Here is a 15,684-nt window from a genome sequence, read left to right as displayed (position 1 = left end):
GCTTTAGGTGTGAGCTGTTATCAATGAAGGAAAACTACAATATAACAGCAGTGAAACATTAATAGCCGATGTGAACAAAAAGTACGTTAACAAAAGCCAAGAGCCGAACGGACTTCGTTTTAGCGTTGTGATAAAGCTTGCATTGCACACAGATACACACGCACGTGCACATAGATACTCACTCACACACACACACACACACCCGCGCACAACAGCTGAGACGCTCGATCGTGTCTTTGTATGAGTCTCAGTCTGCGTCTCCGTCTTCGTCTCGGTCTCGGTCTCTGTCTCGGTGTCGGTGTCGGCCTCGCCAACCGGCTGGGGCTGACTCTACTGGAATTGTGAGGGAATCGCTAGCGCTAGCTGGGATTATTATTTGTTTGCTGGCCGCCAGTCGCCGATGTCACATCGAAGACGTTGTTACGCGGTTTGCATAGAGCGCGAAAAAATAATAAGCATAAAGACCGTAAATATCATACACCCAGCGACGTGCAAAATATCATTTATTAACTGCGATCGTTCAAGCACGGGTAAGGCAAATGACGAAACTCTTGTATCTACAAATTAACGCAAGAACAGGAACTAGAACTCTGTGTGCAAAAAAGGCCTTACGGCCGAACAACGCCAAATAAGTAGTAATATATGTTGAAGAAACCCAAAAATAAAACAATTTAATTGTTTTGACGCGTATGTGGATCCAATTTTAATTAGGAATGAATTGTGAAACCGAAGAAGACTCGTTTGTGTTTTGGTGTTTTGGCAAAATACAATAAAAAAGATCATGAAAAAGAATAAAATTAATAAAATACAATTATTATAAAATACTTTAAAACTGATGCAAAGCAAAAAATAAAAATAAAATAAATAAAATACAAATATAAACAAATTTTAAAGCTGATGCAAAGCAAAATTATAAACATTTAAATTATATAAATTATTATAAAACAAAGCAAAGCAAATAAATTCATTAAAAATGAATAAATAATTATATTTTATTTGGAATTTTGAAAAATTCAAATCTTAATATAAATATACTTGTATAAATATTTCTACATTGTAGCTAATTATCTTTCTGCATAGTCCGCATAAATAAAGTTTAACTAGATAATTAAAAAAGTGTCTTGTAAACAGTTTATAAATATATCAGAAATGATCACCGAAATCGATTATGCATATACATAACTACTTATTATATTTCTGGGCCAGCTTTGCATTTATTCTATATAAAGCAATTTAATTTCTGCAAATAATCTATCTCAAAGATCTTCATGCTCGGTATAATATCAAATTATTTTTGAAATATAAACTTAATAATTGGTTGTCAAATCGCAACACAAAGATTAGTTTCGTTTACATATTGCCAAAAGGTATATTAACCTTTCAGCAAATTTTTCTTTTTTTTTTTTAATATTTGCATTTTTAGAGCAGCTCACATTATAAAATTATCACATTGTTAAGCGTATTTAAGAATGTAAAACAAATTAAGATTCTAGATTTGATCAATGCTTCGTGGCTTGCTCTGATTCAGATGCCCAACGGAAGCAGCTGTCGTTCTGCTCTTGATTCTGTTGCTCTCAAAAAGTGCTGAGCTTCGGGTTTGGCAGATGATGTTCCTGCTCTAGAGCTGCGCCGTGGATTCTCTGAACCGGTTTCCTTGCGAGCCAAGAAAACTAAACATTGTGGCTACGAACAATACATACAACAGCATAATCAGATACATGGCACGTACATGGAGCATGTATAACATTTCATAATGTTTGAGCATATTTTCCAAAAGACATCAAAACAAAAAACTTTGCCTTAAGAAATGTAAATCACGACATTTTCGCGAAGCAAATTGTGCCAATATGCGTGAGACAGGTTTCTTCTTTCTCTGGATTATCGAACTACTTATGATGACAACAAATTAAAGTTGTTCGGATTTCGGAAATTTTTGCATGCAAACAATAAGAGACAACTGCAAACAGATGACAACAAGTGTCAATCAATATTGAAATTTTGCTGATAAAGACTCAACCTGCACGTCACACACAAATGGCGTAGTTTTAGTCTAGCCCTTCAGTAAGCTATACCTATATACATATATATATATATATGTATTTATATATATATGTATAAAGAAAGGGCATTGACACCGACTGTAAAACTGTTTTCGCTGCAACTAGTTCAAGTGCAATGCCCATTAGTGATAGGTAAATAGACATGATAGATGATAGGCTCCTGTGCCTGCCTCTTCCCTGCCAGCTATCGATTTGACACCTTTCATATGTTAGATGAAATTTACATGTTTTTTGCATGTAACGCATCCAGATGGAGAGACAGATGATGCGCAGATAAGGTGTTCGACTGCGGGTTAAAGATGACACATTGCAAATACTTCGTCACAAGGCAACGACGATTGCATTTCTTGTGTTTATTTAATACATATATTTACAAACCTACAATATGCATTTAATAATGTGTGCACTGAAACAATGCTTTTGTTGTTTTGATTGATGCCATTACATATTCAAATATATATACGTGTGCCTGTACTATACATAGGCACAAGAAGATTTTTCTACAATTACAATTCTGCATACTTATTGCTATGAATTGTGCTTTGCTTTTGTCAGCTGTACCTTGATCTTACGGAATATATATTTTCTATTTAATTAATATACATTTGAATGAAGCTGTTTGTTAATAACAAAACAAAACAAAAAGCAAAAAATGACAATTATATATTTTTATGTATACATATAGAAGTGCTGAAAAGTGGAGTAAATTGCGCGCTGCAATTACTTATATAAATATTAAATATTTTATTGAGGTTGTTTCAGATAATTGCAATTTCTTTTGTGCTCCGACGTGCATTTAAACAGTTAGCGCGAAATTATAGACATAAAAAGCAACCAGTTGTAGCTGTTGATATAATATATGTTAATTAATAATATATTAGGCACGGCTCAAAACAATGACCCCAGGCTTGGCTTCGAACTTTGGTTCCTAATAGAACTATTCAATTTCTCAATAAATGTTATTTACGTATGCTCGCTTATTGAAAAAAAACCAAAACTATTTTCAAATATGGTTCAGCTTAGACTTATCTTATTTCCTAACTAACTTATCGAGTTTAAAGTTCAGTTGAATAAATAAAATATTTGAAGGCCAGGTTTAAGAATCATTTAAAGTAAGGTGTGTAAAAATAGTTGTAGTAGGACACACCCTCTGGCAAAAGTTTGTGTAATAACTTAATTCAATGATTTTCAACTTTAGTAATTCAATTTCATGTGTTAGTTGTGGTTGCACTTTGATTTGTTAGCTTGACAAACAACAAATAAATATTATGAATAATTTTGACGTCAACTGCAATCGGCATTTGCGTAATTAAGTGACAAAAACAAATACGCGTCTAAATATTTAAATACAAATATAAAACCCCTTTCGCTGTGACTTTTGCTCCAGCTCCAGCTCCGGGACAGCTGCAGTGGGTGGCACGCGTCGCCAAATTAAAAATGAACAGGTGCAAAGGTAAGCGAGCTACAGTAGTCATCCACAATGCTGGACACACGTGTTGGAGCCATGCTCATCGTCGCCGTTCGATCAAAGTGCAATATGGCACGCAGTCAAACCCGTTTGGCTAAGTTGGCAATTTCGTTTGCAGCTGCTAGCTGCTTGCCCCAATAAAATGTGGCACAACTCCCTGATGCATGACGCCCGTTGCATCATTCTAAAATCAATCAAGCGTCGTACGAACTAAACACATTGCATCTTAGTCCGAAAGTGCGATTCGACTTTCATAAGAAAACAAAAAATAAAGTAGCTCTAATATTTGATAAAATCTCAACAATATGTTAAAATTACTTGTGGTAAGTGCTCCACTGCTGCACACCATGAGACGTTTAATGGAAGATTAAAATAATTCGAAAAAAATTTAAATAATCTAAAGAAATTTGAACTTAGCCAAAGTGTGTTTTATACCATACACAATTGATTAAGCATCAATTTATTGCTAATCTAATACTTTCTAAGGCACTTTTATTATTTCGAAAACAGATTTTATAATTAGTTTATAACTTGACCTAAATATATAAATAATTGATTTATTTGCACAATGAACCGAAGCTTAAATCAAATCAGTTGTCGAAAACTCCGCCGAATAGAACCCCGAGGTCCAAGGTTTCCCCACCATTTCAATTACTTAACCATATTTGATTGATGCCAGTTTTGGGTAGAGTTCAAAGTGAGCCTGCATCTGCAATTTTGAAAAGTCTATGATAAAGAAGAGTTGCCTTTAGCTTTTAATATGAATAATATAAGATAAATTGCTTAATAAAAATTTAATTCAATTCTTTAAAGCTGATCGAAAATAATGCTATCGGCGCGGGAGCAGTTTTTCAACGATGGCGGCACCGCCGGCATCGGACTGGGCATTGAGATCGGCGAGAGCAGCACATCGAAGGCGGGACGCGGTGTCTATAATGCCACCACAGTGCCCATGACGAGTGCCAACAGCTGGCGGAACGGACAGACCAGCACGGCAACCAGCTCGACGCCCACTGCCGTTCCAGTTGTGGCCGCTGCCAAGCCGCAGGCGGCGTTGGAGCCCGTGGCTGAGACTGAGGGCGAGGAGGATGTACAATTTAATACGGACGCGTTGTCCAATTTGCCGGCACGCGAGCCCGTGGACATTGAGTTCAAGGAGCTGTCGCTGACCGTCAAATTGGGCTTCAATCGAGGTGAGTGAGAATTTTACGATCAGCAGCGGCCGCTACGATATGTACTCGGCCATATAAGTGCAAACATGCCCCGATAAGATTGCCAAAATAAAAAGGCCTTAAGTTTTATGAATCTTAGCTGCGGCTACTTTTTGATCAATATAATGCTCGCATCGAAACAGCAGGAACAAGCAGACTTGCCTAGGCACATGTCTCTTGAAGGCTTTATAAACATACGAGTTACTACCAGTTAGCTGGTTTTTTTAACAGCTCTTTGTTTCCCATATTGATTAGATAAGACGCCCTTGCCCCAGACCCAGCCCCTGCCCCTGTCCCTGTCCCTGTGCCTGCCTTGATATTAATTTGTCAAAAGTTGCAAGGAGAGCGAAGCATATCAGTTCGTAAATTAAAATGTTACAATACCGAAAATAATAATAATATTTATAATAGTTGTAATTTTAGTAGTAGTAATAATAATTTAATTTGCTTGCTCGGATCTATAGAGTGAGTTATATATTTTCATTTTATAATTAGTTCTCCGTGCTGCCTTTTACTTACCGTAATTAGAGGGCATTTAGCATTCGTTTTAGCTTAGTTTTTTTTTTTGCCAATACGCTAGCGAAGCTATTTAATATCAAAGTCCAAGCAAGTTAAAATAGTTAACTTTTATATCAAAGGTAATTTGTCCGTGGTAAATTGATTACAATATGATTATGATGCGATCGCATAATTGTGTCGGGTTTTTTTTTGCCCTTTCAAAAACCAAATTTAACTTTATAGATGTGAATTTTATTAAGACTTCTTTTCAATGAAAAACATTAAAAAATAAATAGTTGATAAAATAAAAAATATAATTTGCCTTTTGTAAAACAATTGAAGCCTTTTAGAAATTGGGATGGTCTTCGATTTGCAAAAGTATTTAATTGAGTTGTCATAACTAAAACTTTTGAATATACAAAAATTGATTTATATTTCGATGCAGAAAATATTGCGAAATTGGTCAGGTCATCCGAGGTTGCGATTTTGCATTTAATCAACCTGCGCAATTACGACAATTTTAATTGTTTTATAGTTAGTTCTAGTAAGTATATAAATTGGCCATTAAAATAGTCAAGTTGTCATCTTGGCTAACCACAAACTAAGGGTCATTTAAGCAGACTATTTAAAGTCAAGATTCTAACTACATTAATCACCATCTAATTGCTTGTCAAATATGTGATTCGACTTAATGATTGCACTGTGAGTTTTAAAATGACTAACTGATTGAATTTAGTGTGAGTTTTAATATGTTATTAGGCGTGTTTAGCCTAGATCCTCAAACATTTTGAATATAGTTTATTGGTTTTATGAATATTCATTTTTGTATTCGACTAAGACAATACAATATACCCATACGCTTGCTTAGGATTCGAACCAGAACCGTCTTAGCTAGTTGCCTTTATGACTTGCTCTTTGAGCCACATTTCCGACAAGAAGTTGTTGATTATCCGAAAAGTGTGAAACGCCACTCAAGTGAATTTGAACAAAGATCTTTGAAAGTAAGCTCGATGCCAATCGGATAAAGAGCAAATAAGTTTTACACGATTCTTTGCCGCGAGTTTTTCACATCCTTTCCTAGCGTGCGCCTATATCACATGAGGTAACCAGGACATGAAATGAATATTTATTGAAAATTGTTGTCAACAGGTGAAAAGGAGATCTTGCATAATGTGTGCGGCAAGTTTCCAGGAAGCCAGCTGATTGCCATAATGGGACCATCTGGAGCTGGCAAATCCACATTGCTCGACGCTTTATCCGGCTTCAAGACGACCGGCGTGGATGGCTCCATACGACTCAATGGACGACGACGCGATTTGCGTAAGTAGCAAATATTAAGCTTAAAGAATTATACCCCATTGAAAGCATTTTCGATGCAGCCTCGTTTCGACGCATGTCCTGCTACATCACACAGGATGATCGACTGCAGCCCTTGCTGACGGTTAGCGAGAACATGCACATAGCCGCCGACCTCAAGCTGGGTGAGAATGTCAGCTACGAAGAGAAGGAGAGCAGAGTGAGTTTACAGGCAAAGTATTTCCATGAGAGTGACGTCTAAGATTGACATGCTTCTTCTAGATTGAAGATATTCTGTTGCTGCTCGGTCTTTATGATCACGACCAGACGCTGACCATGCGCCTGTCCGGTGGTCAGAAGAAGAGGCTATCCATTGCAATGGAGTTGATTAATAATCCCACTGTGATGTTTCTGGACGAGCCGACGACGTAAGTGTCTAAGCCACTTGGAGTTGTGGAGCCCATTTTAATCTTGTCTCCTTACAGCGGCTTGGACAGCAGTTCCTGCACCAAAGTCTTGGAGTTGTTAAAGCGACTGACAACCCAGGGTCGCACCATCATTTGTACCATACATCAGCCCACTGCCAAGTTATTCCAAATATTCGATCAGGTTTATGTGCTCTCCGCGGGCAACTGCGTCTACCAAGGCGGCACCCAGAAGCTGGTGCCATTCCTGCAATCGGTGGACCTGCCATGCCCCATGTACCACAATCCAGCTGATTACAGTGAGTGCCGCATTAGACTAACTCCTATGCAGGTAACAATTTACCTTCCATACTTTCGATAGTTATTGAGTTGGCCTGCGGCGAGTACGGCTTCGACAAGATCGATACGCTCAAGAGTGCCACGGAGAATGGCAGCTGTTTGACTTGGTTTAACAATCCAGGCGCCGTGCTGCGTTCCGAGGCGCTCATCCACAAATATCCCATACCCAAGCGCTCCAAAAATGTTTCCCTCGAGAACACCAGCTTTACGAATCAGTGCTCTGTGCTGCTGCGACGCGGTTATATCAAGGCACGTCGCGATACGACAATGACACATCTTCGCATTGGAGTCAACATCGCTGTGGCCGTACTCTACGGCGCCATGTACGATCGTGCGGGCAGAGAGGGCTCACGAGTTTTGGACAACTACAATCTACTGTTTGCCATATTGATGCATCATTCGATGACCACCATGATGTTGACGGTCCTGACATGTAAGTGTTGTTGGATTGCTAACTGACATCGTTGTCCATATGCGAGGCTCCAAGTCGGCTTGATCTGAAGTCCTTAGAAATGATTCGTACTTAAGACAAGTGTTAAGCCGTAGCCAAGTCTGAATTGCTCAAACAGATATGAAGTGCTCTTCTTAATAAATCAAAGAATTTTCTCTTAATATATTATATATTTGCTCTTAATATATTGTATAATTCCGTTCTAGTTCCCATTGAAATGACGATTTTAATCAAGGAGCACTTTAATCGCTGGTACTCTCTCAAGGCGTACTACTTTGCCATGACGCTTGTTGACCTGCCCATAACGGTGGGTTCCACACTTAATTTAAGCAAGAACTGAATTTAAAAACAATTTCATTTGCCTTGCAGTTTGTCAGTACTTTCCTGTTTTCGGTGATTATTTATTTATGGAGCTATCAGCCCTTGGAATGGGTACGCTTCTGGATGTTCTTTTCCATCAGTTTGTTAATTGTGTTTGTGGGCCAAAGCATTGGCCTTATGATTGGCGCCTGGTTCGATGTGGTCAATGGCACTTTCCTGGCACCGGTGCTGACTATACCCATGATGATGTTTGCCGGCTTTGGCGTCACACTGCGCGATCTGCCCAGTTACCTGAAGTGGGGCAGTAACATATCCCATTTGCGCTACGGCCTTGAGGGCTTCATAGCTGCCATCTATGGACTGGACCGTGGCGTTCTGGAGTGCAACGAGGCGCCCTACTGCCACTATAGGTAATTGGCTGAATTTATGAATCTTGAAACAGATTTATTGATGCTCTTTTGTTTTGCAGATATCCAAAGAAGTTTCTGGAGGAGATCACTATGTCTGGCGATAAGTTCTGGACAGATATAATAGCACTGTGCGCTATGACGTTTCTTTTCCGGCTGGGTGCCTATATTGTGCTTAAAGCAAAGATCAAGTCGATCAGATGAGCGTTGATTTTCCGAGGAATAAACTTGCCCCCTTGTATTATACATAAAATGTTGAACATTACGTTTAGTGTTATTTTTACTAAATTAATTACATTAAAAACTTGTTAATTAAAGCTATTCATATAGACTCTATATCACACGTTTCAATTGTTGACGCCATGCACCGCCTGGTCAGCCTCGTTCTTGGCGACTGTCGTTTGCTCCAAAAGCTGATGCAGCGCCTGCGCATTGGACGCCATGTCACCAGAATGAAGCTGCGTGGTTTGGAATACGTTAGTTGGTTTTAAAAGCTCTAGCTTTAAGTTCAATACTCACGAGTACAACGCGCTGGCCCAGCGATTCCAGGAGTCTTCTTTTTAACCTTAACAAAGAAGTCGCCGTTCGACTGAATCTCAGCGTCTGTTGCGGCGTCAGCAGCTCTATGTAATAAATACATGACTGCTCGCCAAGTGTCTGGACGCGCAAGCTAGGCAAATTGATGCCAGCAATGGGGCAGACCAGGTCGACACCTTCCACGTCGGCATCTGCAGCCAGCTGCTTGGCATAAGCCGTCAGATCGTCGCGCTGCTTTAGCAAATAGCCAGGCGCACGCGTTAGCTCCTTAAAGACCTGCTCCCTTTTGACATCCGTCCAGCTGGGCTGCTCGATGGCAACGGCGGATCGCAGTACAGTCAAGCGGCTGTCTACTTTGGGTTGTGCTCGTTGACGTTGGCGTTGTAAGGCCTTTAGTTCCTCTGCCGCATCAAAGAGTACCTTTGAGTGATGGCCCATGATGCACAGGGAGAGGCAAGTGTCAACCAGTTGGTCGGCAAAGTAATCGTATTCGCCTTGATCTAGTTTGCGCAAGGCAATTACCTCCAGTTGCCTAAGCTGTGCGGTAGTCAACGGGCAATTAAGCTGTGCACAGCTCCACAGGAATGTGGCCAGGTCCTTGGCACGCAGCTCACTGGGCTTAAACTGCAATAAACGTTCAACAAGTGCGTGCATGCATTCCGCTTGATCCCATTGCATCTCGGCAAAGTACGCGAATATATGCGCTAAGCCCCGTGGCTGCAGTTTCAATAGCTGCGCAGGCTCCAGACAGATGCCCTGCAGGTGCTGGCAGATGCGTTCATCCTGCACCCGCTGGAGCCGCAATGCCTTGATGTAGCAAATAAGCAGCGCATCATCTGCGTCGTTGTCCGGACCAAACTTTAGATTCAAAATTGCATTCAATAGGGCGGCCTCATAAGCCTCACGCACAGCGCCTGTCACCAACGTAGACGTCTTGTAGGCAGCATTGCTGATCAGGGCCAGATCCAGAGGGCTCAAGCTGGCTAAATGCTCACCAAGCTGTGTGGCAAGCAGCGTCTCCAAATCGTTCTGCTGCTGCTGCTTTTGAAGGCCCAGGTAGAAACAGATTTGCATAAACCGCTGTTTGCTGCTAGGCGCTTCCTCTGCAAGACGTCGCATGGCCGCGTGATAGAAATCCGTGCGCTTTAGCCAGTTTGGCATGAGGAACAAAAATGCGTAGAGTGTCTCCAACATAGTAGTTGTGTCCATCTGCTTCAGCATTGCTGCCGCATGCGCATCCAGCGTGTTTAATGCCATGGCATACATAGGCGCCGCTGCATTGGGCCGATAGCTGGAGGCGTGTATAATCAATGCTGGCAACTGCGAGGCTGGCGTCTTCTCTACAGAGCGTCTAAAGTACCGTTCATCCGTTATAGGAAAATAGTCGGAGTAGCGTATCTCCGTAGGTGGCAGCACGTGCTCCTCACACTTGTAGCGCTCTATGGCTATGTGCTTGGCAAAACGGCTGAGCAGCGTACCGGCTTCATCCGACGTCTCGCGCAGCACATCCCTTGGCGTGAAGGAGGCATAGCAGCGCGCCAGACATGGCTTCTTACTATATGTGATGGATGCGCACGCAAAACGGCGCAGTAGAGCAAACATTTCTTTAACAATTTTGATATTTTTATGTAACCTTTTTAATAAAGACAACGTGCGCAGCAAGTCCAATGTAAAATAGTCAACCAGTGTTGTTAAGCATGCAAATAAATTCGTTTAAATTCGTTTTTTGGCACATTTTATGCTAATTATTCGTTGGTCAGGGGAATGGCCAGCAAGGCTATACATTTATAATTTAATGTATAAATTTTATTTGTTTTTGTTTATTCATTGTCACCATCTGAAAATATGAAACAAATTTATATACCAAGTAGGTAACTCCCGAACGTTATATTCACACACTCTGCAACACTACTCAGTTATCAATTGGTTAATGGGCAAGAATAATGGGAAAGAGAGCTGCTGGATTTGTCCTTTTTCGGCGCTTATGTGGAGAAATTCAATATTTACTCTTAAGAGCTTCATATGGTGATTTCCACTGGAGCGCGCCAAAGGGACATGTGGATCCAGGCGAAGATGACTTCACTACAGCCTTGCGGGAAACAAAGGAAGAAGCCGGGTAAGTGCGTAAGAGTACACAAATGAGCATAATAATAATTAATTTTGTTATAAAGTTACGATGAAAAAGATTTGATTATCTATCGTGATAAGCCTCTTACACTAAATTATGAGGTCAAAGGTAAGCCCAAGGTTGTTATCTACTGGCTAGCAGAACTTCGAAATCCAAACCAAGAAGCCGTTCTCTCCGAGGAGCACACCGAACTTAAATGGCTGCCCAAAGAAGCGGCAAAGGAAATCGTTGGCTTTAAGGACAACCAAGTGATGTTAGACAAGTTTCATGAAATTATACTGAATATGGATAAGAATCGGACCGGCTGCGGATGTCCATAAAAATACCACAAATTCAGTGCTGCAAGCGATGTCGCTAAAGTACGGCATTTTAACGATATGCAACACTATTTTTAAGGCATCTGTAGATTGATTTTGTTGTGAGAAACTGAGCAAAGCATTCAATAAATTTACTAAAAAAAAGGGCTATTTTGTTGATTCAATATATATATATATATAGCATATAGTATATATATATATATACAATAATGGGTTCACGATCGCGCAGTCCCTCGGTGAAACGCCGTCATCACAAAAGCAAACACAAGAAACGCAGTAAAAGTAAGTCACACAACCGCGACAGGGATCGGGACCACGAGCACGAGCGCAGCAGCTGCACACGCAGCAGTCGCACGGATAGAGACAAATCAACAGAGATTAACCAACACGGCCGGCGAGAGCGCGATAGACACCGCAGCGACAGGCACACGCACACGCACCTGCACACACACACAGAGCGAGACTATCACCGGCACTCGCACTCTAAGTCCCGCAAACGCTCCACCTCATCAAGTAGTGATAGCCAACAGTACTCGGATCATGAGACGCAACGCAGCCGACACAAGCGCAGCCGCTTTAAGAAACTGGATGAAGTAAACAATTTGCTGACTAGCTTATTACTTGGGTTTGCGTACTAAACAAATTTACTTGCAGCAAAATTTACTGCAGGTGGAACGACTGGCCGAAATGGAACGGCAGCGGCGGCAAAAAGAAGCCGAGCAGAAAACAATCGAAGAGCAGGCGGCCAAACGCATCGAAATGCTAGTTAAGAAGCGTGTCGAGGAGGAGCTCGAAAAGCGACGCGATGAAATCGAACAGGAGGTGAACCGACGTGTCGACACTGCCAAAGCGGAAATGGAACGTGATATGATGCTAGAGCTGGAGAGGCGGCGCGAACAGATACGCGAAGAAGAACTCCGTCGCGAGGTAGGTGCTCGTATTCAGATTTCGCTGGACGACTGCTGCTACCACAAATACCAAAACTACCACACGCACAATATACAGCCTCCGACAACTACTACCGAAACACGCACACGTACAAAACAAACAGCAGTTGCAAACAGTCGTCTTGTAAAAACCCCCATACGAAATTGTGTAGCGACGTTTCCAATTACCAACTGCAATTGCTGGGTTCTGACGGATCAGTGTGCCTGGGTGTGTGTGTGTGTGCTTGTATAAGAGTTTTACTAATTTCCATTTAATAATCATCATAAAACACAGCCATGTTCTTGCGCTATTTTGGCTATTGAATTTACTTCATAGAATGCTAAATTAACTATAAACCTTAAGAATCTTCGGCTAACTTTAAGCTGACTCTATGTTAACTTCTATATTCTATTTGAATCAAGAACATGGCTAAAACACATTTCACTTTTAATTACTAATCCTCGCTCATGTCTGCTAACTGGTAACTTTTCGGTTCATTGCCGCAACACACATCCATACACCAACACGCTGAGCCTCTGGCCACGTCGCTGCACAGTTCGCCTATTTCCTCTTGCCAAATAATTTTTGTAATTATTATTTATTTTTTCTACAAAAAAAAAAAAAAAAGAAATTTTTCCCTAAAGCCAAAAAATGTGTCTTGCAGTTTTTGACGTCCCAAAAGTGCATAATTCTATTTTTGCATTACATGCATTAGCTTCATCTATCAGTTCAATTTTATTTTGATTGGTTTCTGTAACTCGTTGTTGTTGTTGTTACATAATGCGCGATAATGCTTTTTTATCGAATGCGTGTGTGGGTGTGCGCGCGTGTGTTTAGGTGTGTGTGCGTATGTGTGTGTGTGTTTGACGCGTTGTGCGAGGGAATCACAATCACAACAAACAAGCAGAACGTAATAAAAACATGTAAATTTGTACATATACCTAACTGTATATGTCGTCCCGCCCCACACTCGAACCTAAGCCGGAGCCAGCTTCGAAGAGAATTCGGCCACACGGATGAGAGCAACAGCTTTCTAGGAGAGATTCAAGATGTACCACACACATATACATACGTATCGCGTACATATATATGTACGTAAAGTTGTCTAGTCGTAAAGTTAGAACCGTTAGCCAGTACAGTTTGGCCAAGCTTTGGGGCGGGCTTAGCATAGCTTAGCTTAGTTCCAACTGTACGCAGCATGCCAAAAGCCTCAAAAGATCCCGTAAGGGGGCCTATCCATACCAATAAACGGGTGAGTGAGTTCCTTAAGCATACGAAACGTGTGAAACAACAAAATGGATTAACGAACTGAAGTGTCTTAAAGTGTGAACAATAATCTTTCAAATGTAACGAAAAGCATAAACAATATCAAAAAAAAAAAAACAAAACAAAAAAAAAAAGACTCTAAGGACTCTAAGCTCTCCCTCTAGGAACATTCGTCATAGGAACACCAAAGCTGATCAGACTTAAGATTGTTATCGTAACTCATAAGCCGGATAAACCATTTGTCAATGGGTATGACTGTACTTGTTGTTGTTGTCGTGCCAAAATGTTAATTTTTTGTATGTTTGTTCTTCAAACATTTATCGTTTATCGAAACGCTTTTTTTATTTGTTTTCTAAACACAATATGTAATGTAATTCTGATTAAACAACTATGTAGCTGAATACCGTAAATCAAAATGCAAATTCGCAGCAAAGCCAAAAATTAACAAAATGATTTAGCCATTAAACTGGAAAAATGAACTATTTCAATAGTAAGTAGCAACAAAACAAAACAAAAACAAAATCAAAAAAAAAAAAAATCAAAAAAAAAAAAGAATATCATATTTAAAAAAAAAATCAAGTTAAAGTACATTTGTTAATGTTGTGTGCTCTTATTGTTAAAAATTAAATTCACAAAAAATACCAACTCTTATTTAAACGTTTTTTTTTTTTAGACACTACTAAATGTTTTTTTACTTTCTACCAATATCTTCTATGTAACTTATTGTAAAACATTAAATTAGATATTTAATACATATTTATGCAGCCCATCGAAAATTAAAAAAAAGAAAAGAACAAAAAAAACTGATAAAAATGCGTCCAAAGTCGCCGCTAAGATTGCGTCACCGATGTTAAAGAAACCGTTTCTTTATAAATATAACTAGACTTAAGGATTTCGTGAAGCCTTAAATCTGAATTATTAATACGCCATTTTATTTGGGTTTTATAGGAGGAGGAAAAGCAAAAACGCGAAGAGCTCGAAGAAATATTGGCCGAAAATAATCGCAAAATCGAAGAGGCGCAAAGAAAATTGGTAAGACAAAATAGCTTACGATTATCCTTTAATTGTCTTTAATGAAATCTAATAAATCTATAAAACAGGCCGAAGAACGTTTAGCTATCATTGAGGAACAGCGTCTGATGGATGAGGAGCGTCAACGTATGCGCAAAGAGCAAGAGAAACGCGTCAAGGAAGAGCAAAAGGTCATATTGGGCAAAAATAATTCAAGACCAAAGCTATCGTTTTCCCTGAAGCCGGGCGCGTTATGAGGTGTCCTTCAGCACACAGTGGGCGTTCCCTTTGTCCTTTTTTGTTTTACTTTTTTTTGGTTTTATTTTTTTTCTTAAACCACGTTTTGTCGCCTTGCTTGCGATTAAAAGCAGTCGAACGGGTTTCATTGTTGTAATTATATTTTATTTGTTTTTGAAAAGCGTTTGATTGTTTTGAATGCAAGCAAGGTGTTATTAGGTTGACCCATGTTTTTAACATACTACATACACATGCAGACATCCAGACAGGCAAACATAAATTTATAAACTAGTTTTGTTTATTGAATGAAAAACAAATGGCCAACTTCTTCGATTTAAATATTATATAGCTCTTTATAGAACAATATGCTAGCAACTTACTTAAATCTTTTATACATACGATACATATGTGAGTCGAATGAATATGTGTAGTGCGTCATATTGTTGCAAAAGGCTAAAATATATATATATAAAAGGCTATAAAATATGCAAAACATCAACAAGATATCGCGAAAAATGTACTCCCAAACCTTTGCTACAAGAAACATTAAACAAAATTGATAATAAAGCGTTTCGTATACAAAATTGTGTACTTCTTTCTTCATATAAAGCTGGAGTTTTGGGGACCTTTCCATAGTCAATAACCTTATGATATCTATTTTAGAAGCCAAGTACATGAGAATATGTCCAAGACGAGAAGCGAGTTGTTACAACATCTTCGGATACTCACATTACTCGGCGTGATTTATATGTCAAACATAAACAATTGTAAAATTTAGATAAATA

General features: G+C 39.7%; 4 protein-coding genes across 5 annotated transcripts; 3 read left to right on the top strand and 1 right to left on the bottom strand.

Annotated features, from left to right (window-relative positions):
* Positions 1–368: 368 nt before the first annotated feature.
* Positions 369–8,812, top strand: LOC6633960 (ATP-binding cassette subfamily G member 4). Its single transcript, XM_002057726.4, has 10 exons — positions 369–530; positions 4,342–4,721; positions 6,387–6,557; positions 6,617–6,753; positions 6,816–6,961; positions 7,019–7,257; positions 7,320–7,730; positions 7,955–8,055; positions 8,118–8,479; positions 8,539–8,812. Exons 2-10 carry the CDS (start codon positions 4,355–4,357, stop codon positions 8,678–8,680), a joined length of 2,076 nt encoding a protein of 691 aa, XP_002057762.1. The 5' UTR covers positions 369–530; positions 4,342–4,354; the 3' UTR covers positions 8,681–8,812.
* On the bottom strand, positions 8,739–10,836 carry LOC6633961 (uncharacterized). Its single transcript, XM_002057727.3, has 2 exons — positions 8,996–10,836; positions 8,739–8,934 (listed from the first exon to the last, which is right to left on the bottom strand). The coding sequence occupies exons 1-2, from the start codon at positions 10,613–10,615 to the stop codon at positions 8,824–8,826; spliced, it is 1,731 nt and encodes a 576-aa protein (XP_002057763.1). The 5' UTR covers positions 10,616–10,836; the 3' UTR covers positions 8,739–8,823.
* Positions 10,837–10,914: 78 nt separating this feature from the next.
* On the top strand, positions 10,915–11,461 carry Datp (purine phosphoribosyltransferase family protein Apf). The gene is made up of 2 exons (XM_002057728.4): positions 10,915–11,129; positions 11,185–11,461. Exons 1-2 carry the CDS (start codon positions 10,957–10,959, stop codon positions 11,459–11,461), a joined length of 450 nt encoding a protein of 149 aa, XP_002057764.2. The 5' UTR covers positions 10,915–10,956.
* Positions 11,462–11,667: 206 nt separating this feature from the next.
* On the top strand, positions 11,668–15,483 carry Arglu1 (Arginine and glutamate rich 1). Of its 2 annotated transcripts, none has more exons than XR_011416783.1 (4): positions 11,668–12,051; positions 12,113–14,141; positions 14,600–14,683; positions 14,752–14,873. XR_011416783.1 is itself a non-coding variant. In XM_002057729.3 (4 exons), exons 1-4 carry the CDS (start codon positions 11,668–11,670, stop codon positions 14,917–14,919), a joined length of 909 nt encoding a protein of 302 aa, XP_002057765.1. In that variant the 3' UTR covers positions 14,920–15,483. The 2 variants fall into 2 exon arrangements, 1 of the variants encoding a protein (XP_002057765.1); XM_002057729.3 differs by having other exon boundaries at positions 12,113–12,385; positions 14,752–15,483.
* The last annotated feature ends 201 nt before the right edge of the window (positions 15,484–15,684 follow it).

The sequence above is a fragment of the Drosophila virilis genome, chromosome 4, assembly GCF_030788295.1.
Source record: "Drosophila virilis strain 15010-1051.87 chromosome 4, Dvir_AGI_RSII-ME, whole genome shotgun sequence".
NCBI lineage: Eukaryota > Metazoa > Arthropoda > Insecta > Diptera > Drosophilidae > Drosophila > Drosophila virilis.
The sequence above is the reverse complement of the archived record's forward strand: the minus strand, read 5'-3'. Positions and strand labels throughout refer to the sequence as shown.